This window comes from Cyclopterus lumpus, chromosome 19, assembly GCF_009769545.1.
Source record: "Cyclopterus lumpus isolate fCycLum1 chromosome 19, fCycLum1.pri, whole genome shotgun sequence".
Taxonomy (NCBI): Eukaryota; Metazoa; Chordata; class Actinopteri; order Perciformes; family Cyclopteridae; genus Cyclopterus; species Cyclopterus lumpus.
In genome coordinates, this window is record NC_046984.1 from 11,844,431 (window position 1) to 11,870,949 (window position 26,519).

The 26,519-nt window shown below is 41.9% G+C and overlaps 2 protein-coding genes and 1 long non-coding RNA gene across 5 annotated transcripts in view; 2 read left to right on the forward strand and 1 right to left on the reverse strand.

Annotated features, from left to right (window-relative positions):
* On the forward strand, positions 1-24,121 carry LOC117748454 (vinculin). Its single transcript, XM_034558228.1, has 21 exons — positions 1-374; positions 9,842-9,912; positions 11,955-12,105; positions 13,598-13,706; positions 14,043-14,165; positions 14,318-14,478; positions 16,867-16,957; positions 17,072-17,219; positions 17,776-17,929; positions 18,015-18,190; positions 18,692-18,882; positions 19,442-19,641; positions 20,215-20,343; positions 20,482-20,631; positions 20,780-20,888; positions 20,988-21,290; positions 21,386-21,510; positions 21,615-21,797; positions 21,967-22,170; positions 22,277-22,381; positions 22,491-24,121. Exons 1-21 carry the CDS (start codon positions 207-209, stop codon positions 22,635-22,637), a joined length of 3,198 nt encoding a protein of 1,065 aa, XP_034414119.1. The 5' UTR covers positions 1-206; the 3' UTR covers positions 22,638-24,121.
* LOC117748457 lies at positions 19,691-25,524 on the reverse strand. The gene is made up of 3 exons (XR_004611596.1): positions 25,405-25,524; positions 20,162-20,217; positions 19,691-20,036 (listed from the first exon to the last, which is right to left on the reverse strand). It is a non-coding gene; the product is annotated as an uncharacterized LOC117748457 (long non-coding RNA).
* The window catches only part of adkb (adenosine kinase b), a 95,888-nt gene continuing 94,249 nt past the window's right edge, over positions 24,881-26,519 (forward strand). Inside the window, exons 1-2 of one of the 3 annotated variants that reach the window (XM_034558229.1) lie at positions 24,881-24,929; positions 25,038-25,242. In XM_034558229.1, coding sequence (XP_034414120.1) covers positions 25,214-25,242 — 29 coding nt within the window. In that variant the 5' untranslated portion in view covers positions 24,881-24,929; positions 25,038-25,213. Of the gene's footprint in view, positions 24,930-25,021; positions 25,243-26,519 lie in introns of those variants that run through there. The other 2 variants (XM_034558231.1, XM_034558230.1) reach the window with 2 other exon arrangements.

The following is a 26,519-nucleotide window of genomic DNA, read 5'->3' on the forward strand; positions in this document are numbered from 1 at the left end:
TAGGTTGCTCGCGCTCACTCTCCGACTGGGAGTTTTTCACGTTGACGGTTGCACGGGAGTAGTTGTAGGTCTTCAGACCCTGGGAAAGAAAACAACCATCGGGACTATTTGGACTTTTGTAGCGGGCTTTTTTTGGGGAAAAAACTGCCGAAGGTGGTAGGATAGTAACTTAATTCTCTCTTGGATAGTGATAAAAAGTTGTCACCATGCCGGTCTTTCACACGAAGACGATAGAAAGTATCCTGGAGCCGGTGGCTCAACAGATATCCCATCTGGTGATAATGCACGAAGAAGGTGAAGTTGACGGGAAAGCCATTCCGGATCTGACGGCGCCGGTGGCTGCCGTGCAGGCGGCTGTTAGCAACCTTGTTCGTGTGAGTAACTTTTTCCCAACCCCCCTTTTTTTTTGTAAAATTGTATCTGTTAACGTCTGCCTCAACTCGGCGGGTGTGGAAGGCTACCTGTCGCTCTTTGTCCACAAAACCCGTGCTCCCTCGAATTACGTCACTCGCCGGTGTATGAATGCAGCCAGCGGTCTTATGATGGCAGATACAATGTAGGCATGCGTTGAAAAGTTTCTTGAAGTTGTTTGACTCGGGGGCAAAGGGTAGTGACGCCCTTTTCCCCTTGAAAATATGCCCTGCCTCCTCTGTCGCTGCCATATCCTGACGTAGGCGCTGCTCCCTGTGTGAGCCAGGCAGGTACTGGAGCAGGCTTCAGGGTCTTCTGGTCATTTCCATCAAAAGCAGTTAATTTGTACTGGTTCGTCATTAAATAGGTCTGTGAATAAGTATATGAATGGACCTCAAGTACGAAAGTATTAATTTCAAGAACCTCAGTTCACTAAACCACTTAGTAGGTGTTAATTTTCATATTATTTGCAACCAAAACTTCCAAACAGATCTATATAGACTTAATGTTACGCTGCTGCATGGGACAGTTGGATAAATTGTAGCGTTTAATCATTGATGCATGTCATGCATATCTTTTTAGCTGTAAATGCTCTGCTTATATGACAAAGTAGCAATATATAGCACTGTCAAGCCTCCCCAAGGCTGTGTCAAAATTGTTATTTTGCAGGCGGCTCCAGTGTTATGCTGCCTTCTGTGACCCATCAGATTGTGTGACCTGACACGGAATCTGTGTTGTGTTCCTTCTCCAAAAACGTATTTAATGCTGTCATATACAGTTACTTGATATTTGTAAACCAAAAGTTGTGACTCCATCATATTTAGACGGGTCGTATACATTTTAATGTTGGTGATGTAAGCAATTTTTTGATGGTAGTGAAAACCGAAGGTCTGCTGTAAAGACAGAAAGCCTATACAGTCATAATGTTTTTCCTTTTCCATAGTTGACTCTAGCATCAAACAATCGGACTAGTCTAACACATAGTATGCTTAAAAAAAGAACATGAAATGATCACTACCTTTGTGACCCATGGCCTAAAACAACTGACTTGAACCTGGCAACTAACAAACTGAACTAAAAATATAACATCCTTGGTAGAGATATAGTATCTAATACGTTTGAGTCACTCTTGACGCACTATCTAGTTTGTGCCCATTATGTTTAATTAATGTATATGGTGCAATTCATTATGCATTTCCAGACTGCCTTTCAAAAAAAACATTCAATTACGTGCACCCTTTGGCCAGATGCAGCTGTGGTTTCAATTATATTTAGAACCAAGGATGACTGAACCACAGTGGTGTTATTTAGAGCCACATTGTAACCATCACGGCTACAAATAAGGAAATGACAATGTTGTTTCCTCGCCTAGCCTGAAACACAAACCACTAAATGAAAAGTTCCTTACAAGGGAAGCAGGGAAATATTGGGGCTTTCAGATATGGTGGCATGGTCAGAAAATAAGGGATAGAGGCTAAATGAAGGCAGATGTGGTTTCTGTGTGTTGTCTCTGTCAGCCCTGCAGTTGTTGGGCAATACATGTGGCATTTCCTGTCGGCGAAGGAATTCTCTGTAGAGGGATTGCCTACTATTAACCTGCAGTTTATTTAGGAGTTTGTTTACGTTCCATAACCACTTCAAGCTAGATGACTTCATTCTATGCCACGAGACCTCATTCCTCTGAGAGGCATAATATAAAGGTGTTTAGATGGTGTATAATGTTTGTTATGCTGTCAGAAGGCCCTGCAATACCAAATCATATTGCATTAATACCAAGGATAATAGTTCATAAATACTGTCAAACTATTTTCTTTGCACATTTGAGTTGAACTGATGGTAATAATTCCATATCCAATCATAGTTATGGTTTTGTAATCTATGCAACTACTAATATTAAAGAGATCTGCATGTAAAATGTAACAGGTTTGTTAAAGTGTCATACTAGTCTGTCCTTCAAAAGAAAAGAAAGGAAAATTGTACACACCCCTTCTTTTTTTTAAATAATGTTGCTTGGTGTCTAGTGAATGTATAAATAGGCAAATGTTAGCTAGTACTTTAGAAGTTGATACACTTTAAGAGATGGGTGTCTGTCAGCTTGTTGTAAAAGTGCACCTGTTCTGAGTTGCAGACATTTTTTTTTGCTTTAAATAGAGAACCATTATATTGTAGATACGGTGAATTTATTATGTGCTCGTTTGCATTTCCTGACACAAGAAAAAGCCCTGAGCAACCTCAACTCCCTTGGGGTGAAATGATCCAGGCATTGTGGACATTCTGAATTATGATCCGATGTTTCCAATAGTGGCATGAATGAATGGAAAGGTCTGTAATTATTTCCAGTTTCTGTAGCAACACTACAATATGGACAGTGTTATGACATATTTGAAGTTACGGATCAGCTGTAATTTCTCTTGGTTTCATTCCCACCAGTCCTGTGAGTCATACATTGCAAAGTTCACTGTATGGCTGTTATCTTCTTTGTAACTGAATTTAATACTCTCAGGAAGCATGAAGCATTGTTTTTCTTAACGTTTTTTACTGTCTAGCTGTTGCCATTTTGCCAACACAAATTTTTTTGTTTTCATAATCTTGATTCACTTAGAAAGGATCGTCCTTGGAAGGGAAAGGGATGAGGCTGTCTAATTATATTCCTTCAAAGTATCTCAGGGTGGGGCTGTGTTTAAAAAAAAAAAAAAAAAGGCTTTACCTCATTGCGTTGTCCAGAAAACCACGTTACACCGAATTCTTCCCTCAGGGATTCTGTTCAAAAATCTTTTGAGCCAGGATCTTAAACACAGTTAATCAAGGTAGATTTTTGGATGACCCAAATTATATGATTGAAATTGGGTTACAAATGACGCTACCGTTCAAATCACATGTTCTAATCGTTGCATCCAGTTACTTTCCGTTGCCGGACAAAGAAAAAGAAGATGAGCTTTTAGAACGCTTTTTCACCGCTTGTCCGTGGAGATCTGGTGGACTCACTGTGACACACGTGTAGACATTTAAATTCTTAAATTGATAGGGCCTAATCTTGTTATTCCAGATGCATGGAGATAAAAGTTCATCCCTCGTAAACAGACCTAGTATTTAAATTGTAGCATGACCACAAAGCATTGGGAGTCAAATACGTCCGGTCTAACTGAGACCCGTCACTGGTGCTCCGCATCTATTGAGACAATGAGCCAGACCTCAATTAAAGATGAATGTAAGGAATGTGAAGAATTCCCATCAATCAGGAATGCCTCCCTGCTCAAAAGGGGGTTGAGCTGATCTTTTTGAATGAACAATTTTGATGAAATATAGAAAAATAAGATTAACTGAGAATAACCTGCATTCACATGACTCTTCATGTCCGCGTCATCTTTGTCTCTGATATCTGTGTTTGACCCATAATGCAGCTTGAAGTTGGTAAATGTCTTTACTTTACTGATGTGGCTAACTGTAGGGAATTAACTTGTGGACGTGTTTAGAGTACTGTGAAAGACAAGACGATGCTTGTGCAATAACCAAGCCGTGTGGTTATTGCAAAAAAACATGCCTTATGCAACAATGACACAGGAGAAATATCTAAATTGGTAGATGCGCTCAACCTGTTGAGCTGCATTTTAAGAACGAAATCCCGTGTTTGCTCTGTAGTTTCATCCAGCTGTGGTGGCTAATCATTCATCATCGTAAGGTTTAAGTTTCACGTTCAAGATGTGGTGCTAAAAAGTGGTGCCATAATGAAACCATTACATCTAAAACATTCTCAGTAAACGTATGTTAAATGATACATTCCTGAGAACCTCACAGCTAAACAGACATGCACATGTATACTACGTGATTCTGTTCACCCCTACTGCGGTAAGTAGAAGAACAACGCACATCTCTGTGTCAGCAGTCTTTCTTTTGAGGTGGCTATACAGGCCTCCTTTTATTTCAGACCTGTTGCACTTCATTATATTTATGGCTCCTTTTTATAGACGTGGGTCGGATATAGAAAAGAGTGCCAGTGATTTAGGGTCCCGTAGTAGTGAGTGTTAATCTTCCTGTTTTTACAGATTTGTAGAGTTGCTCCGATGTGCAGATCACTTAGTGACTGTACAGTCGATTTTTTTGTATTAAAAGAAACGATCTTCTACAATGTGGCTAAATATAGAAAAAATACCATGGTGCTTTATGCAATAATGCCAAAGAACCACAAATACTGAAAGTTGGGCTCACTTGTAATATTGAACTCGTTCACACGTGCAGAAAATGGAAGCAACGCATTTGGAGTCCATTACTTCTTAAAGCTTTGAGAGGATTATAGCAGAAACGACCTGAAAAGGATTTTAAATACTTCACTATGATTAGATCAGTATTTGATGAGGCCTTGAGCAGTAATTTAAATCATTTACAGATGGGAAACAAATGTGCCCATTAACTAAAGTGCTGAAAGGCATTCAAAAGAAAACCTTTCCTATTACCTGGCTCTCTAGCCTCCTGCAGTTTGTCAAGGGAAATCATTGCATGCTGCTCACCAGTCGATTCCGTCATCTTGGCAACGACACAAAGATGACAGAATCTGTAATGGTTGCGTTGTAATGGACCGCACTAACGAGAGATAATCTAGCCTTCACTAAAATGGATTGTTGTGTAATGGATTCGCACTGCATATGCACTTTTTGCATCTGTCAAATGAAACATTGTCAGGACAGAAGAACAAGGAGGAGTGATGATTTGATGAGGAAATGCTTGAAGCCAAGTGAGGAGAACCCGCCAGCTGCCGGCCCCTGTGTGAAGGGAAACCCCCGCTTCCCTCGGCGATCAGATGTTTATGACTACAGACCATGACAAAAGATGCTATGCTGTAGGGCGGTCACTTTTTCCAAAATATCAAGTTTGAATGATTCCAATGATAACAAACACTTAATTTGTTGGAATTAATATGAAAGCAAATCATCTCGCCTTAAATATTTTGTATTTTCTTAAGTCGGCAAACCATCATCCAATGCTTGACCTGAAGTCCATGCACCTGCGTCTTGCAGTTTTTGAGAGTGCAGATAACGTGCAATAAGTATTTACTATATATGAGGGTAAGAAAGTCATGCACACTGATATAGAAAATGCATGTGAGCTATGCACTTTCCACATAGATCAAACCATACATCCATGTTTGAATGATGTACATTTTACCAATACAAATTGGTGGTTCCACAATGCACTGAAAGATTTTAGATCCATTCAAATACGACAAATAAGTTTTGGGGTCCATTGAATCACCCGATTGGATGCCAGGATGTGACGTTTCCCCTGCAATGGAAATAATCTTTCGTTATCTCCGTTCTTTTATTATTATACAATCCATGTCCTTTGAAAAAAGTCAGTTTTATCTCTGACTTGTATTGACTCACTCTTCTTTTAAGAGAAGGATTCACACAGATGAGTGCCCCTCCCTAGTAACACTGTAGGCGCTGCTTAGCACCTGTAACATGAAATGGATAGTTGTGATATATTCTCTCTGGCTGCATCGCCATGGCCAAGCAGGTCATTTGATTTGTGGCTTTCATCACCTTGGACACCTCACGTGTAGCTACTTCCTGAATCAAATTAATAACCCTTGTTAGACACCCCTTGGCAGATGCATGAGAAAGACCCTGACCTTCAGTGTGACCTCTTTGCTGCCTCTCCGAGTCACTGTTGCTCAAAGTTATTTGATATCGCAGAACGCAGCACTTGCTGCTTCTGAGACTATTGATCAAGCGTAGCTAATGGAGTGCTGCGCCATCAATTTGCGTGAGCATGTCTCATCAGGTTGCAGTGCAAAGTCACTTTGAGTGGGAATCAGAGTTGCACTTTGAGGAACTAAATCCCTGTGCAGAATAGCCTTCAGTTTATTTGTAGGGCATTGCTAAGGGCAGCGGGGACCATGCTTAACAGAATTCTACCACCATAGATCTTTGTGGTCACCATGACTAACACAGTATTGTGCGACAACTACCCAGCATGTGAAAGGCAGGCTGTGTCTTGGCAGGCTTGAGGCTTTCAGAGTGGCCTTTCTTCTCCCTCCAGAGCGATGGGCTGCTGTCAACAAAGCTGAGTCTGTTCTGAAGGAGCAGCCACTTTATCAAGCTACTTCACAGCACAGGGTTTCCATGCAGCACTCTCGGATGGTAAAAGGAGTGTCAGTGTTTCCTCTCCAGACACAAATGGTAAACGAGACTGTCAGCCACTAGCGTGGTATGTGACAGCTTGGAAGAATATGATACTGAATCAGTGAAACGTTATAAAAGGAGCTGGAAGTAAACAACTGGCCTTCCTCTAAGTGGTTGATAGAATCTATTTAAGACACAGGAAATGTGTGTTGTGGTTTGGCCTGCGAGTCTGGGCTCTGATTAATAATGAGCTGTATACTGGACGTCCTCACGTCATCTTTTCCTCTCTCCCTCTCTCCCCCGTGTTTCCTGTCCTCACTATCAATTATCAAACAAAGACATCTGGGAACTAGAGATGGAACCTTTCACCACCTTCTAACATGTGTAGAGTGAAGCGTCAGTAATGTCAAGCTTGGTCAGGTCATATGAATATGGTCCAAAATTTAGACGTAGGCTTAAAATAGTGCATTAGGCCTGGCAACATGAACTGCTTGACAACAACGCTTATAAACCCGGATCACAGTTCTATTTTGGCAGCAAATTGTCTGGATCGCCGTTTGGCTGCAGACTGTTTTTTTTAAACTTCAGACAGAAGGAAGAGGCTGCGTGGGGACGAGGAAAAGAAAGACGCCGATGACCTGTTGCATACAGTACCAAGAGCCTCAACTTGCATGATGCTTCAGGGAGAATGTGACTCAACACTCGTTAAATGCAGTGAACACTTGGCCTCCACATTGTGGTCGATGGTGTAGTCTGTCTTCTCTCTTGTGTTCAGTTTAGGTCTAAACTTGACTTGATCTCATAGGTTTTTGTTGTGAGATTACTCATGCTTTATCAAACAAGTTTTTCAGTTCCTTGGAAAAAGAATGCTATTATTTGTATTGCTAAATATGATGAAGCTTTACATAGGATGAGATAGGATTCACTTTGCTGTCCTTTAAAAAGAATATGCACCAAGATACTGTCTACAAACGGTTCCCCAAAGACTGAGAACAAATATTTTTACAGGAGTTTTGCAGTGCAAAATGAAACAAAAGACAATTGCAAATTGGTTCGAATCAGTGACGACACTGTTGGCTTGTATATTCAAAGTCACAAGGCAGGAGAGCGGTTTTACTTTAAGGAGATTACTGTGTTCTCTTGTGTTTGCATGGATGTAAGATCTTTGTGGTATTTTCTCCCCCCATCACTCACGTGAACGTCAGTGCCCTGTATCCCTGGTCTGTAGCCCCGCTGCCCTTGTTGAACGAGACAGCACAGCTTCAGTTGTTGTGGTTGGCTTTTATTCAGAGCCACTCATTGGTGGAATGTCAGGTGGCATATGTATGCCGTCCTTTTGCTCTTGATATGGACAGCTCAGTTTTAAGCTCCAGTTTTAGTTTGCCACAACCTTTGGCTCGTTTATAACCCCTCAGTAACCCGGAGTCCCTCTGTGAAAAGAGAGTGAAGAGATGCTGCTCCATTACAGCCTCCACGTCAACCATCTGGAAAGAATCTGCTACTGCCGGATACAGTGATTGGCTCTCTTGTAACGCTCTACAAAATACCGAGACCATATCTAACTTTTTACAATCATTTCCAGAAGGCCTTTTTTGAATAATCAATGAATTATTGAGTCTATGAAGTATCTTTAAATCATGCACAAACAGTGCCACTAATGTGTTTTTTATATGTCCTAATAAATATGTTAAACGTTACATTTTCTTTATTATTATTTAACATCTCCCTATTGGGCAGGGATGCAGCTCATTTAACCCAGTCAGTGTGATCCGTGCCCTGGTATGAACGCGTGTTATCTCTCATCCATGGCAGCTCGATGTGGGTGAGTTGTGTCTCCCTACAGAGCTGAGGTCATGATGGGGGAGGTGAGTAATTTTGGCATTACAGGGAGAGGCGACCGTTCAGCTGCTTTACACATTATAACTGTGCTGAGGCCTGGCGTCCCCGCAGCAGCTGCCTCGCTGGACGAGTAACAGGACATCATTCTGAGAAACTACATAATTAAAGACAAATATTTGTTGTAACTCATGCATATGATGTATAACATGTGCACCCAAGTTGCATAAACGCTTGGGAGTAGATCTAAAACTTGAGTGTAACTGAGCCAGCGCAACTGTTCCAACTCTTACTGCTAGAGTTGATCCATGTTGATCCTTATGACTGATGAAGTAGTCATCAGGGCTGAGGCTGGCGAGGCGGTGTTTCAAAGTGAACAGTTAAAGCATGACTTCTTTTATTATGCTATCTCTTACAAACACTTTGGGTTGGGCTATAACCCAGTAGTTTGCAGTGTACTTATCGTAATTGTAACTGTAGTTATGATTCATGAGACTGGACTCGATATGAGAAGATCATTTATGAGATGGGAGTATCCTATGGTAACACTTTACAGTAATTCTCTCCACCGTTCATCTGTTTTGGTAGGGGACAATGAAATATCATTTGATTAACAAATGTCTGTGTGTTTGACACTATGAAAAGCCTGACTTCAAAAAAACGTTCTCAGTCAACAGTCTAGTTAATAATATAGTATAATATTGCAGTCAACTGAACAAGGCATGTCTTGGGTTCACACTGAGCCACAATATGCAACATGTGATCACAGGATCCTGCAGTCAAATAATAAAAAAAATTAGCCACATTTATACCAAGTGTAATCATGTATTTATCTAAAACCACTACCGTTTTGGGGATGCTGTACTGTGGCTGATGCTTTACAACTAAGAGGTTGATCCCAAGACGTTCTTCCTGGGCTTTCATCTGCTCACCAGGTTCACCAGGGTTACCTGTCGAACAGATTCCTCCTCTCCCACGACTCTGTACAGCATCTGTTTTGATACTGTAATGGACCAACGCCCTGCACAGGATGCATTTGACCTTTTTCCAGTGCATGCTGGGATGTATTCTTGCCCCTGTGTGACCCTGAAAAAGATTAAATAAAAAGAGCAAATTCCAAGTGGGTGAAGTCAGTTTGAAACTTACTGGATAACTCAAATAAAGCACCTGCTGTAGAAAACAGGTTAACATGAACTAATTTGTGCCCACCATGTTTATTTTAATTTGTTGGTGTAAATTATGAAAATTACATGAGCAAATCAATAAGAATTTGGTTCAGAATCAACAATTAATAAAACATTATCTTTCAAATTAGGAAATATTGGCTCACAAATTTCATTTTGTGCATAAAGTCATCTCATGTCTTAGTTTGGAAATGTCTGTCGTGTGTCTTATGGATTGTACTGCTTTATTTCCTTGAAATGCCTTGTTCCTTGAGTGAAATGTTTCACTCACCAATAATCTGTGTTCTCCAGGTGGGGAAAGACACCGTGCAAACCACAGAGGACCAGATCATGAAAAGGGACATGCCACCAGCTTTTATCAAGTAAGCGCAGAAGGATTTCTTTGCAGACCCCCTGTTTCATACAGCAACAACCTCTCAAAAATGTATTTAAATGAAATAGTTGTCTCTCTACAGTATGTAGAACCCACTAGCCTCTCTCTGGCTCTCTTTCTCTCTTTATCTGTTGCAGTAATGGCTGGTTTGTCCAAGCAAAGGTCAGACACGGCATGTTAAGTGCCTCAGAATTGTGCCCTGGTGTAACAGAAATATCTTTCTGCCTAGGGAGGAGTTCCTTTACCCTAAAGGAGAAGGGCCACAAACTCATACATGTCCTCATAAATATGAGCCACAGGCTGCTGCTGCTGCTGCTTTTGATTTATGTTTAAACATGCAACGCACACAAATACGTTTACATATTGAGGTAGAGCAAGAGCGATGTACATCAGCAAAATCGTAAATTTTTGCTCAGCAGCTGTCTGTACGTATCAAAGTCTTTCATCGATTCTTACACGAGAGACTACAGTCGAGGCAGGGAGTGCCGGGACCTGGGAGCCCCCAAAGGTCAGAGATGAAATGCATCGGCAGTCGCAGGTCGTCAGGCTCAACACATTTGGCGCCTCAAAGTCAGATCGTCACCCTGTCGTCATCCATCAGCACATGTGCCAGAATGCATCTCCTTCACTAAATATAGTGCCTGCCGTGGTCCGGGTAATGCATGGCTGTATCTTGCTAGTGCACGCTGAAGGGCACTGTTGGCTGGCACTGCAAAGACAAACACACGCCTTGATGTCATGCACGTACGTTATTAGCCGTTATCCTGCAGGAGACTTTCTACTTGCAGAAGAATGGAAATGTAGCTCCTCTTGGCCCCTCTAAACGCCTAAAAATTTGGAAAATAGAATCAAGTTATCGCTTGTTACCAAGACAACATTTTGGGTAAAAGTGTAGAGAGTAAGCGCAGTACTCTGTGGAAACTACAACATGCATCAGTCGTTGGCTTGTTGCCTGTTTCTATGTGCAATATGGCTGTTATGATACAATGCAGTGAGCATGTATGAAGCTGAATAAAAAAAAAAGGCTGAGCCTGCAGTTTTTGTTCTGCTCTGGAGTTAACTGAGTGCGTCGCACCCAGGAGGCAACAATCAATCATATACATTTTTGTGGAAACTGGGGTTAAAAATTGGGCCTTAGCCAGCTAGAACTCTGACTCCTGGAGTCCAAATCACATCCTGTGAGAACAAGCTTAACCATTATGGATACTCGGGCGGCAGAAGTCAAATGTAAGTCAGTTATGTTTATATAGCACAAAACCATCACTCACACATTTGCGTCAAAAGCTCTTACAATCTGCACAACATATGACACTCTCTATCCTTAGTCCCTCAACTATTAAAGCTTTTAAAAGTGTGCTTCAACCGGCCCACAACTTGCTTCCCATAACTCCCTCACTCAAGAACTCCCTGAAAGTGAATCGTCCTGTCCATTCGCTTACAGACTCAGTAGATTTCCTCTGGACCATCCAGCTGAAAATTACTATTTCCAAGTTCAAGATTGAATCTTCAAGCTCAATTCATGAGGCTAGTTCTTACAATCGTTCAGAGCAGTAACACTACAACAACACAGATGTTTCCGTTCACAACAATCTTTTTTTTTTTAGCAGAAATATATGTTTGTATCAGTTAGTCAAATCTAATCAGGTTAGAACTATAATGTTTTAATTAGATGCATATAGAATGTTTACAAAGGACTACCCCTTCCCTAATTTACAATGTAACCCCTGTAAAACAGTATTTCATCTGCGTTAGAATCCAACAGCTTTCACATTAGTATTTGCTTAAAATGTCACGTAAAGCCTGTAAGAAGAAGAAATGAAAAACTGTTGTCCTGCTTGGACAACAGTTAGTGTATGTTATGGCGAGCTGTTTTCCAAAGCTTCCATCTGTTTTTGCTGAAGGCAATTTGCTGTTTCATTGCGTGAAGTCCATCTGGCTTCTGAAGGGCTTCAAATCATCAGCATGACTTGTTTTGAGCATTTCTTTTCTTTTTAGCAGGTATTCAAATCTAGCGTCTTATGCTTTCCACAGAGTGGAGAATGCGTGCACTAAACTGGTACAAGCTGCCTCCATGCTGAAAGCTGATCCATACTCTGTTCCTGCTCGGGATTACCTCATTGATGGCTCTCGGGGCATCCTCTCTGGGACCTCCGACCTGCTCCTGACCTTTGACGAAGCCGAGGTATTCATTCATTCATTCATTGGTCCTTAATTGTATTTAACAAATCTGTTAACCAGAATAAATCTGTTTGCTGAACAAGGAGGTCAGAATGCAGATTTTGTGAAAGGAAAGAAATATCGATCAGGTGACACTGCTGGATGTCATCCATTTTAGCGGTGACGTAGATTCCACCACACCTCATCCATTCAGTGATTTCCTAAATTTTGTAGGATGTGGTTGTGCTTCAGCAGCTTCAGAAACAGATGTGAATTGAATCATGGTTTATTGAGACATCTGAAGTTCTCCCGGTGCTTTCGTAAAGCATTGGTGCAAAATGTTGAGCACTGACATGTGCTTTGACTTGCTTCAGTATCATATGTTCTGTGCTTGGTTGTGCTGGTAAAAAACAGGAACCAGGAAGTAGATTTTGAGATGAGCTGATAACAGTGCAACCAGAAACAAAAATGTCAAGCCACGAACTCCTGCATGAAAGTTAGCTACATCTCCAAGGAAGCCAAATATCTGCTAAAAATATAAAACCCAGCCATGCAATGCACTAAATTGCAGCAGTAAAAGATATTTTTACACGGCATACATATGTATATCTGAACTCAGAACCGTAGATCTGAATTTAAACTTTTCCTCGAATGTTGTTACACGGGTATTGTTCCTTTTTTGTTGTGAACATTAAATTCAGAGTGCCGATTGCTGCTCATCTTTCTTTGACAATAAAGTATTTCTTTTAACTGTAAATGATCCTGCTCCATTTATATTGTATATCTGACCCATTTTGGCGAGGCTGTAGAAGACACTGTATATCTTTGCAAATTAAGTTGAGAAATGGACTGTTGATAGCGAATACAGTTTGTACGGTAACTGTGTTAAAAGCTGTCCCATTGATCTTCATTGAGCAGAAGCTGAGCTTGAAGGCTTTAGTGTCTCTTTAATGGACACTTGAGCATGGCAGAGGCCTGCCGTTACGGATTCTTCTGGTATAAGTACAGTATCCATTCCTGCATACCCCTTGGGTGCTGTAATGCTTATAAAGAAGACAGAGGGGTAGATGCATATTCTGCACATGTCTGTGGAACTCTATATTTCTTGCACACTTCCTAAATCTTGAACCGGGCAGGAGTATCACCTAGCGGGGGCCCATCCCTCTTCTCCTCTCATGGATGGAGAGTAAAATAAAAAAAGTTGCATATCAGCTGTCCGTGAGCAGACATCAGGCGTCCCAGCGCTGTCTGCAGCAGTCAGCAGTATTCAGCAGGAGTCATCAGTCAGCAGTGCCATCGTGTTTTCCAATGCAGCTCAGGGATGGCTCTGTATAGTGGAGTGGTGACTCCAGCAGTCCACATAGAGCTGGAGTGAAGCAGGACAAAGAGGCTGGAATGTCAGTCGCAACATCGGAGTGTAATTAGAGTAAATTGGAAGAGGGGGAGGGGCCGTGTTTGCATAATCACTTTTATCCGGGAATGCAACTTTTTTTTGTCTTATCTTGTCATTGTTGTAGGTCCGCAAAATAATCCGTGTGTGCAAAGGCATCCTGGAGTACCTGACAGTGGCAGAGGTGGTGGAGTCCATGGAGGACTTGATCACGTACACAAAGAACCTGGGACCAGGTCAGTCTGCTGATACTATCTTGACTTGAAGGTATCTTGAAGGAGATTTTACTGTCTTGTTTGACGGATTCACAGCGTGTATTTGCTGGAGTGAACGTTTTAGTTTTTGCTTTGTTTGCATTCATCCGTGGTGGAACCCAGATTCTCTACTAAAGTGAAAGCAGTAATACTTCATTGCAAATATTCCATTACAAGTAAAAGTCTTGATCTTGATATTTTCTCAAGCTAAATATATGAAGATGAAGAAGTAAACCCCAGCTGTTAGATGTTTCATTCGAATACCTCAATAGAAGCTTTGAATGTAAACAAATGACCTTTTTTGTATGCTTTGTTCAGGCATGACAAAGATGGCAAAGATGATAGATGAGCGACAGCAGGAGCTGACGCATCAGGAGCACCGTGTGATGTTGGTCAACTCCATGAACACAGTCAAAGAGCTGCTGCCCATCCTCATCTCAGGTATTCACACATTACACCTCCACAAAGAGGAGGCACATTGCTTGTTTTTAATAAAACCAATACACTGGCTCACACAATGCATTCTAGTGCACTGTTTATTTCTGTTGAACTATTGTCTTGTTTATTGCGAGTTGGTGCTTTTTACATTTCAGGTATAAAAATCTTTGTGACAACCAAGACATCTGGCAGCCAGGGCGTGGAGGAGGCCTTGAAGAACCGTAACTTCACTTTTGAGAAGATGAGCGCCGAGATAAACGAGATCATCAGAGTGCTGCAGCTCACGTCCTGGGACGAGGACGCCTGGGCCAACAAGGTACGCAAAATAACTTTACTTTACCTTTGTTTGTCTATGGCCATCGAAGGCACACTTATTATGAATACATGCGAGAGGCAAGAGACTGCTTTGCCCTTTGAGCTGCTCAGAGTGTTTCACTTTGTTTTTGTTCATTCTTTATGGATCCCAACTGGAGGCAGTGTTTGTATGAGCAAAAAATGAATTGTGTTTACTTCCCACTCTCTCACACACCCAGAATGCCTTTGGCATGAGGCTTCAGACTGGAACGAATACGAAGTGATGCTCTTCTCATTTGGTGTATTATTATTTTTTAATGATGAAACACTTTGTTTCATCAGGATTACCTTATTTTAGGGTTGACCGTTATGAAAAAGGATTTTGCTATATTTTAAGCTTAAGTACAGTTAGTAATTAAAGTAGCAATGCTTTAACTTTCTGTGTCTCCATCTAGCTTGTTAATCTTTATGGCTCTTTTATGTCTTTCTGCTCTGCACGTTCTGCTTCTTTCGTGTCCCAACACTCTCCGAAATGGCTCTTTACTGTGCCACCTTTTTTCTTGACACTTTTTTTTTGTTTGTTGTTGCTCTCAGTTGCTATGTCCAGTTCAACATGTGTATTTATGTCGTTCTTCCTTTTCTTTTTACCGTTTCTTTCTCCCTTCACCCCCTGTAGAAGGTAAGCCTTACCTCTCTCGCCCCTTGGTTGTGCAGCAGCATGTCTGACGGATGTGTGTGCGTGCTTTGCTTTGCGGTGCCATTGTGTGCTCATCAGTCGTGAGGTTAAACTGTTACTTATTGAGTAAATTAGCAGTTTTAATTCATTTGACTGCTAATTCAATTTAGTATTTTGAAGAAGTGCTCAGCAGGTTGAATAGCTGAAATGTTGATCTCTGCAGTATTTTCCTCCCCCTCTTTTTTGGGGGTGGGATTTGTTTTGCTTCACGACATGCCATTGTGTCAACATCTGCGTGTCCTCCTCCTATGTCAATTAAACCTCACTATATGCATGTCCTCAACCTGTCTATTGATTGACCTTACTCATGCCGTATGGATTTGGGTGTCATTAATGAGAATTCTCTCAGCATTTTCCTGATCCGTACTTGCGTTTAACAGCCTTAGGAGGCGAGCACACAGAACACCTGAAATGGATTTTGTTTTAATCCAAGAGATGTGGCCTTTTCTGCTCACAAATCATATTTTCATGAACACCATCACTTTACATAATCAGGGTTACTAATGCAATGAACCACACCGTGAGTATTTTTTAAGTAGCCTAATACCATTCTCTGTTTGATTATAGGCTGTAATGAATGTGTGTTTAAGTTTTTAGGAGCGCAAAGATTCCAGATCTATCCGTTTCTCACTTTATCTTTTCACTCGCGTACACATGATTTCACACCGAGGAGCAGCTGCACAGGTTTGCACAGGAAACTAATACACCCTCACAGCTCTGGTGATACCACTTCACACCTTTTTTATTATTTTTTTTTTTTCTCCCTTGTTCTGCTGCGTTACTCCACACTTCCTGTTATTCAAACAAACATGCTTATTGTTTTCTTTTCTTTTGACAAAGAGATTATTGTCAGGGCTCAGACATATTTTGTGAGGAACATTTAAAAAATTTTTTTTTAAACAAGCAGCAGATGTTTGTTCTTAATCTGCTTAATTTGCTACGAAACTCTTGCGGAACTCTTTGATGAAGATCCACGCTGCATTATGACTGGTAGTTATGTGTGTTTTCTGAATTTCTATTGCTGTACCATGTAAACAAAACTTCACTCATTCATCCGCCGCTCCATGTCCTACAGGACTCCGCTTTGTTTTGCAGACTTCCGCAATAAGTCGCCTCATTGCAGAGTCAGCCGCTGTTGGACAGATTGTTGTATTTCCATCCACTCTGATTGAGATGCAATGGAAAGTCGTTTGGCTTTTATAACACGACACGCTCATTGCATTGATGTGAAGGAAATATGGGAACGGCATGTGCGACGTGGTTGAGCCTGACGGATGTTAGCGATGCTGCACATGGACTTTGCTGCGTTTCTTTTACTGGGATCACTAAACAGACGGCGTCGCACTAAACAAAAACGATGACGATAGCCTGGACCTTTTTTTATCATGTAACTCCGTCAGGGAAACTGTTACAGTTTCAATGAGTCATGACTGTATTTCTAATACTAATAATATTACAACTCATGTTAACCTCATTCACACAGCATATGCTATTTCTATAAACATTGACTGGGAATTAAAATGAGTGTTCCAGTGTCTAATAATCAAGTCATGATTTATACAAAGAACGTGGATACATGGATTGACTAAGGGCATTGATCCACTCCTTTTTTTCTTTGGTTGCATTTATTCCCCTTTTTAAGATATTCATGTATTCTGTGTTTCAAACCCAAAGGACACAGAGGCCATGAAGAGGGCTTTGGGGCTTATCGACTCAAAGATGGCTCAGGCTAAGAACTGGCTGAGAGATCCCAACGCTCAACCAGGTAACAAACATCCATGCCCTATTCCTTAAACAGCCACTAATGATGTGCTAAGGCGGATAATCTAGTTGTATCTAGTGACGTTATTGACATGTCTGACTTGTGTTGTGCTTCTAGGGGATGCAGGCGAGCAGGCCATCCGCCAGATTCTTGATGAAGCTGGGAAAGTTGGTGAGCTGTGTGCTGGGAAGGAGCGCAGAGATGTCCTGGGCACAGCCAAGACCCTGGGCCAGATGACTGACCAGGTGTCTGAGATCAGGGCCAGGTAAACTATACACCATCAAAGACATTACTTTTGGGTGTCTGTGTCACAACTTTGGCAAGATATTTCCCCCCATATTTAATGCAGTCTCTTTGATTATCCCTCATGTCCTGTTGCCGTTTGATTCAGATATCAAATTTTCATTGGATATTTTTATTGATAAATGCTCCGTTTACACAGTAGTTTCATTTTCCACCCTCAAAGGGTAGAGAGTGTAAGGCAGTGAGCATATGAGAGGGGATTACAGTGTGTAAGAGTGGAAGTGATCTCCTTCTGATATGAAATCCGATTGTCACCAGGGACTCTTAGTCATGCTTGATTAAAAGCAGATGTCTGGTATTAATCCATAATCTACTTTAACCCCTGGCTGAGTTACTCCGCTGAAAACTGAGAAGTGCCTTTGAGCCTTGTCTCGTAATAGAGGCATTAGGTTAGGAAATACAATTCTTAAAAAGGAACATACAGCTTTTGAATAAAGAAATGTGTGCATGTGTGGGCTTTAAAGGCATAGCAGTGCTGCAGTTCATGGTATCCACATGTTTTTTCTTTTCCACTCCAGAGGTCATGGGGCATCCCCGACTGCCATGCAGAAGGCGCAGCAGGTTTCCCAGGGGCTTGACGTGCTAACTGGCAAGGTTGTAAATGCTGCTCGCAAGCTGGAGGCCATGACCAACTCCAAGCAGGCTATTGCCAAAAGGATCGATGGTGCACAGGTGAGTCATTAACCCCGTCTGCCTTACAACACGTGGATTCAAACCTCCAAATGGAAGTCTTTCATGGTGCCTCCTGCCCCTGCAGAACTGGCTGGCAGATCCTAAAGGCGGGCCAGAGGGAGAAGAGAACATCAAGGCCCTGCTTATTGAGGCCAAAAGGATAGCAGACATGTGTGAGGACCCGAAAGAAAGGGATGACATCTTGCGCTCTATTGGAGAGATCGCTGCCATGACTGCCAAACTGTCTGATCTCAGAAGACAGTAAGTTCCTGTCTGCTGGAAATATGCATCATTTTATGCTGGGTTTGTTTTTTAGAGTCCGATCTTAACCTTTTATTGCCCCTTCTTTCTAACGTTATTCCTGTGGTTCACAGGAATAAAGTATTTAGAAGCATTAGCGTTTGTTTTTACACTTGCAGGACCATTGAGAATTCAGTCTTATGTAACATTAATCACCTTGAGTGTACTACAGTTTGACAGTATGTGTTCTCATTCCACTTTTAGAAGTGGGCTGGAATATGAGCTTTTGTTTTGCACCAGGAATTATAAAAAGCACAAATCATACTGCATATTACGCTGATGTACTTTTAGTCCTACTGATGATTTGGACTAAAATAGTAGTATAAAAGCACGCTTGGTCTAACTGATTGAGACACATTTGCTCTCTAACTGTTGCTGTAACCATTTACAGGCCTAATTTCAACCATATATTTATGATAAAGTATCACCTAAGACCTGTTTGCTGTTATTAATTCCTTATAGGGGTAAAGGTGACACTCCTGAAGCCAGAGCTTTGGCTAAACAGATCGCAACATCTCTGCAGAACCTGCAGTCCAAGACCAACAAAGCTGTGGCCAACAGCAGGCCTGCTAAGGCAGCTGTTCACTTGGAAGGAAAGATTGAGCAAGCGCAGCGCTGGATCGACAATCCCACCATGGATGACAGCGGAGTGGGTGAGTCTGGATCCTATCCTCCCCAACTTCCTCGTCTCTCTATCTTTCTGTCACATTCCTTCCACTGCTCCTGTGGTTACAGAGCAGACCAGACACTTGGACGTGTCGCTCTCTACTGTAGTCAAGATTCCACAATACGACATTGTCGTTATTTACTGTTTAACCTGAACATCGTCTTATATGTTCTGGAGGCTGTAGGTTGGCTGCTTTAAGATTCATTGGTTCTCACGTTATGATGGAGGCAACCCTTACATCAAAGGAGCCACATGAAATGATACACAAGCAGCCATGGCCATCGTTTTCCTCTAGTATTGATACAAGCAGTAAAACACCAAAATTACCGAGCATTCAATGGGCATGGTTTGGCGCTATTGGGTGCACAAAACAAGCTTTTTGGGAATGTGATGGCCATTTTTGATTTGTCACAAGTTTGCTAGTGTTGATGTACCCAGATGGAATAACATAATGTTAATTAGCACAACTAAGAACATTTTGTTTTTGGTCAATCGCTGTTGATGTTAATATGTTTGTCTTTGTGTGTGTGTGTGTGTGTGTTTAGGCCAGGCAGCCATCCGTGGGCTGGCGGCCGAGGGCCGCAGGCTGGCCAACGCTCTGCCGGGTCCGTACAGGCAGGAGCTGCTGGGTAAGTGTGAGCAGGTGGAGCAGTTCATGGCCCAGCTAGCCGACCTGGCTGCCCGTGGTGAAGGCGACTCCCCTCAGGCACGAGCTGTTGCTCAGCAGCTCCAGGAGGCTTTGAAAGTAAGACGGTTCTCACTCAAGTCATTCTTATTCAGACCTGTAGCTTTACTGTGACAGATTGGGATTCATACACAGAGACAGAGAAACAACCCCCTCTGCTGGTTACTAGTGGTGGAAGAAAGGACAAGTAGCAAAACATAATGGGAAAATACTCTACTAAAAGTCCTGTGTCAAAAGTAAAAGCACAGTACTAGTAATAATTAAAAACATAATGTAAACCTCAGATCTAGAATGTTGTGGTTTTCTTTCTTTCAGACGAGTTGAAACATTACAAGCCACACTGAGAAACTTCTCTAAAACTCTTAAAATAATGCCATTTTGAAACAAGTTTTCCATAGTTACCTTTTTAGATGCTATATTTTAAGTTTATGTTGAACTGAACATCATCTCTAAATCTGCAAGATAGGTAACAACAGCAAACATCAGATTAAACAAAGTATAATATTCTCACTGAAAGTATAACTTCCTCAAAAATGGAAATGTACAAGTAAAACCTTAATACTTTTGAGGTAATACTTACTTCAGATAGAGTCACAATAGTGCGGTTGTAACATCTGTTTGTCCTCCTCACAGGATCTAAAAGGGAAGATGCAAGAGGCGATGACTCAAGAGGTGTCGGACATCTTCAGTGACACCACCACCCCCATCAAGTTACTGGCAGTGGCTGCCACCGCCCCCCTGGACTCGCCCAACAGAGATGAGGTCAGCGGTACAGTCACTCTGCTCCTCACTGTGATCTCATTGCAATGAGCCTCCTGCAGTGGTGTTATATTTATTGGCACGGTGTTGTATTATCTCCAACAACCCTTTTGGATAATTGTTTTATTTGATCATGTGTAGGTCTTTGACGAAAGGGCTGCCAACTTTGAGAACCACGCCAATAAGCTTGGCACCACAGCAGAGAAGGCTGCTGCTGTCGGTACTGCCAACAAAAGCACGGTGGAGGGAATCCAGGCTGCTGTCAAGTCAACAAGAGACTTAACACCACAAGTATGTAACAGTTTAGTGTTCGTGTGCGTTTGTGTCCGCCCACCACTCTTCATCGCGACTTACAAAGCATAAGTGTTTCTTGCTTCGAGAGCCAAGTCTTAAGCAGTTGTCATTGGACTGACAATGAATGGCTCATATTATTTTGTAGGTTGTATCTGCTGCTCGTATTCTGCTGAGAAACCCCGGCAACCAAGCTGCATATGAACATTTTGAAACCATGAAGAATCAGTGGATTGACAATGTGGAGAAAATGACAGGTGACGTGCCATAAAGATCCTGCAAATTCCCTGATTGCAGGTGGTCCCTATGTCGTACCTCACTGTGATTCCCTATATTAACATGTTATGGATGTTCAGGTTTGGTGGACGAGGCCATCGATACCAAATCCTTGCTGGATGCCTCAGAAGACGCCATCAAGAAGGACCTGGAAAAGTGCCGTTTGGCCATGGCCAACCACCAGCCTCAGATGCTGGTCGCCGGCGCCACCAGCATCGCTCGCAGAGCCAACCGTATCCTCCTGGTGGCGAAGCGAGAGGTGGAGAACTCTGAGGATCCTAAATTCAGGGAGATGGTGAAGGCTGCGTCTGATGGCCTGAGCCAGACAATTTCTCCTATGGTGATGGATGCTAAAGCAGTGGCTGGAAATATCCAGGATCCAAGTAAGTTGATGTTGATCACTGGTTTTGGGATAATGTTTTATGTGCATTTGGAACCATCTGACTAGCGCTTAACGTGTTTGTCTTGCATTGGCCAGGTCTTCAGAAAGGCTTCCTGGACTCAGGTTATAACATTCTTGGTGCTGTGGCAAAGGTCAGGGAGGCATTCCAGCCCCAGGAGCCAGACTTCCCACCACCTCCTCCTGAACTGGAGCAGCTTAATGTAAGTCCTCAGATAAGCACAGCGTTTATTTTGGCAAACCATCTGAAGCTGATTTTGGTTTATTTAAAAAAAGAAAACGTAATTACTGTCACTTGTCCTTGTAGCTTAACGATGAGGCAGCACCACCCAAACCACCTCTTCCTGAGGGTGAGGTTCCTCCCCCCAGGCCTCCTCCCCCAGAGGAAAAAGATGAGGAGTTCCCTGAGCAGACTGGCGATATGGTTAACGAGCCCATGATGGTAGCTGCCAGGCAGCTCCACGATGAAGCCCGCAAATGGTCCAGTAAAGTAAGTGAACACTGTAGATGGATTAATGGACTTTTACATTGGAATCTTGTACTATCAGGGATGTCGTATGTGTACAGATTGTAAAGCCCTCTGAGGCTAATTTTAAATTTGTGATTTTGGGCTGTACAAAATAAACTGAATTGAATAACGTTCCTGTCGTACCTCACAGGGAAATGACATCATCGGTGCTGCTAAACGAATGGCCTTGCTCATGGCTGAGATGTCTCGTCTGGTGCGTGGAGGAGGTGGAAACAAGCGCGCCCTCATCCAATGCGCCAAGGACATTGCTAAGGCTTCTGATGAAGTCACACGGCTGGCCAAGGAGGTGGCCAAGCAGTGCACTGACAAGCGTATCCGGACCAACCTGCTCCAGGTCCGTTCCGTCGTCTTTATCGGAGGGTTGAGCAGTGGAATTTCACTGTGGAGGACTGCTTTCTTTGTTTTGTTTGGCCTCGTCTGACTTTTTGACCTCGTTTCAGGTGTGCGAGCGTATTCCTACCATCAGCACTCAGCTCAAAATCCTGTCCACAGTCAAGGCCACCATGTTGGGTCGTACCAACATCAGTGAAGAGGAGTCAGAACAGGTGAGCGGAGGTTTTATTAAGAGTGTGTCTGACCACAAGACTAACAGCCTTTGAAAACAGATTGTTTCAGCCCCCCCGCATCAATGTATCTTAATTTCTTCTTCGGCAGGCTACCGAGATGTTGGTCCACAACGCTCAAAACCTGATGCAGTCTGTGAAGGAGACAGTCCGGGAGGCTGAGGCAGCTTCCATTAAGATCCGTACAGATGCTGGTTTCACCCTGCACTGGATCAGAAAGACCCCCTGGTACCAGTAAGAGAAGGGCCACTGTTCCTGTGCTTGATGCTGGTTCCCTCCAGCTGTCTAGGAGGACATTGAATGGACAGATAGATACTTTATCAGAGCTATGATCAGTGCCCGTCACATTAATATGGGTGAACTTTCTCTATTAGTCCCATTTCCTGTCTGTAACAGTTGCTGTTCTGGTAGAATGTAAACATTGGGACTGAATTATGGGTTAGATTCTTACTGGGGATGTCTTTTTTTTTTTCCTAAAGTGTGTACAAAAAATTGTTTTTAAGTTTATTTTGACAAATCGCAGGAATATATACTGTATGTTTTGATTAGAGGTTGGATTACATGTATTGCAAGTTTTTTGGGGGCCTCTTCTAGACACAAAACTTAAATTTAAATAACTAGATTTTCTCAAGAGACATTTTTATATCTTTGTACTGATAATTGTATCATCATGATCTTGCATTCATCTTTGCTATGATAAGCACATGAGCTTCAGGAGTTGTTACAAGTACAGTATAGGCCGACGCTTAGCAAACGCAAAATTATATTCAGTGGTATTATGCCATGTTTACACTATTCTGTATGATCACAAGTGAAAGCGAAACACTGTTAATTATTTTACATATTGTAATGCAATTGTAGCATTCTTTATTTTCTTAAAAGTTCTGCCAAAGACATTCTGCCATAATCTTTGAAAGTGTAGTTGTCTTTCTTTGGTCATCAATACATATTTTGTTACTCAAAAGAATAACTTAACTTTAACTGCCAACAGCAGATAAAGATAATTAAAAAAGTGCTTGCACTTGACTCATTCAACTCTTTCTGGATAGGTTCAGTTTCACATGTCAGAACAGTTTGAGGCCAAAATAATTGCTTAGATTCTCACAAGCCCAAGCTAGTCTTTTCGAAAGAGATGCTTGTTTGCTTTTCTTCTCAACACTGCACAGTTTTCCGTCTCATGTTGTCTTGTTGTGCACAATCATTTGTTTGTGATATATGAATTGCACACTTCTCATAGGTAGCCAAGGGAATGACAATAGTTTGGATATGAAGCACAGTGTCATCTGCTGATGGTGAAATCTTCACAGTTGTCACAACACTAAACATAACTGGCCACTATCTTTGGCAACTGTAGTAGATATTTTACATGTCTGAAGACCGTTTGCGTTTGTGTCTCTAATAAGTATCTAATACCAACTGATGTGCCTTGCAAAAGAAACTTTATTTGCAATTGATGTTATCATTTACAAATGTTTTGTATAATTTATACAAGGTATGATAGTGTTGATTTCTACAAAACACTTGTACATGATTCTTCTATAAAGTTACACCCGCTTTATGACTCTTACTTCAAGTCAAATTATGCTTTTTGCAAACCCATGAAAGTTTGTTTTAAAAATGATATTAAAATTATGCAACTTGGTTGGTTTTAAATGGGCCTAAACAACATTTTGCTGAGGTGTTGTTCACAATTTTGTAATAAAGCATTTTATAGCACTATGATGTGTGTTTGTTCTATTTATGTTCTCATCTATATTTATTATTTGCTTACCAATGCCTTTTTTTTATTTTAAGGAAGTGGAAGTATAAAATAACTTTATAGTCCCGTTATCTTTTTTTTATAATCTTGTTCCTGGGGGTTAGAAATTGTGTAAATATGAAGGGACATTTTTAATGCAAGTGAAAATATCGACATGCCGAAATCTGCTATAAAAAAAAGACAATTAATTATTGCTTTTTCTTGAATATTTGACATTGCCAGGATAGCTTTAGACAAGAAAGGGGTGTGTGAATGCAACCAGAGTCCTGGGCTGGGATAACGTAGTTCATCTTACCACTGGGACACCAAGGCATTTTATCTGATCTTAACTTGTGCAAATAAATGCAACCCCTGTAACCAAAATGTGCATAATGCCATTTGCTGACGTGATTTTATGCGGTTAATGTGCCCCTGTGGTCTCGTTTTTGACCAAAAGGATTGAGTTTAAGATGCGCTTTAGTGGTGCTTATTCTAAAACTAATTTGAGTTTGATGGAATTACTCTAATCAGTCGGTCAGCAATGAATATGTGCTACTGTGAGACCTTCAGGGTCTGGGGTCCGTTTGTGAATAAACTGAGCAGAGGTGTGTATTTTTACTCCACTAATATATTTGAGGATACTAATCTTTTTTTAAATGGGCATCAACGCAACAATATCCAATGAATGCTGTAAAGTACTGTGGAAATATACAGCAGCTTGAACCCACCACACTTAATTATACCAATGTTTTGTCTTCCATGTGAAATTCGAACTTAATCTCGGTGAACCAGGTAAAGGGAAAGCACTCTCTCTTATTTACGCGAGTCAAACGCACATTGAGGAGAAACAGCGAGCCAATGCTGGTCTTTCCCCTGAAAAACAACTCATTTTCTCTCCAGGTCGCATGCTGTTGATCTAATTTCTTCTCTATCATCATCTCCAGCGGGGCGAAGGAGGCTGCAGCCCGTGTGCCCGCTCGACTCTTCCCCGCCAGTGAGCAGTGGCGTCCCGGCCTCCGCTGCCTTTTTTTCCCTTCTTTTCCTGATTAAGAACACTTTCGGACGAAAACACAAACATGTCGACGGGGAGGAACACGGCGTTAAGGTAACGGAGCAGAGGGTGTCCGCGCTGTTTCGACGAGGGGGACGCTCCCCGTAAATTAGCCCGCCGTTGCTAGCTGTTAAATGAACGCCGACACCCCCTCCCCCTTCCTGGTGTTGCGGTACACTGTCAGCAGGAGGTGACGAGGCGCGGAGCGGTTCGTACCTTTTAGAACGTTCCATGGACTCGGGCGTTCGCGTGAGACATTCGATGGCGTTGGACGGCACGCGCCGAATGTTCGGTCGTGACGATGCTAACCGAAGCTAGCGGGACAGGGTGGGCTCATCCATCACATGATGATGAGTGGGAGACGGGGAGCTGTTGCTTTATCCGACGTGTACTTATCCTTTTAAAAGTGATGCTGTCAGTTAGGGTGCACTTTTTTTTTAAAGTGTAAGGAATTTATAGGTTCATATTTAAAAACGCAACTAAGAGTGTACCAAATATGACGTAACCAATTGCAAAATGTATCTTGGATATTGGCTGATATGTTTGCCCCAGTTTCAATATGTGTTTAGTTTGTTGTGTCTTATACGAGCATAGTATTTACTGTGCTGGCAGGCAGTTAACTTGTCTTGTTGCAATGATGCACAATGTTATAAAGTCAATGGTGCGTTCACTTGACTTGAGGGAAACGTGGCAAATGTAATGCACTCAACTATATTTGTATTGTGCTTTCAACACAGTCAGCTGCCACTGCCACTATTACAAAAGGAGAGGACAAGAACAAAATTAATCAAATCCACACGTTCAGGCTCCTAACAGAGGGACCACCATAAACTTAATGCGTCCAGAGCAGTGGCCTTTTTCATGGATGACATTTTGACATTTGGGAAAATACCAAGATTATTGATGGCTGAATTTCATGTTGCTTTTCAGTTTCCAGGTACTGGTGTTGTGCATGCTGGCTCACTGACACAGCTGACGGGGACACTTGAATAGGACAGAGCTATAGTTATTGTTATTAGCAACACTTGTGTTATTTTGGGGCACTTGCTGAGTAATTCAAGTTGGCATAGCGCTAGTCCTGCACCCTGAACTGCAAGAGCATCTCAGGTTCTGACAGGTTTGGGCAAAGGAGTTTGTAATGTAAGCAGGGAAAGGTAATTTAGTGCAACACACAATGAGCATTTAAACTCTATTTGTAGGGCGCGACCTGGAAAAGGGAATATACAAATAAACATGTGCTTGTTTTTAACATTGTCACTTATAGTAATAGTAAGCAAAATATTGCAACGTCATAAGAGGAAGGACATTTAGTCCCTCACAACAACACACAT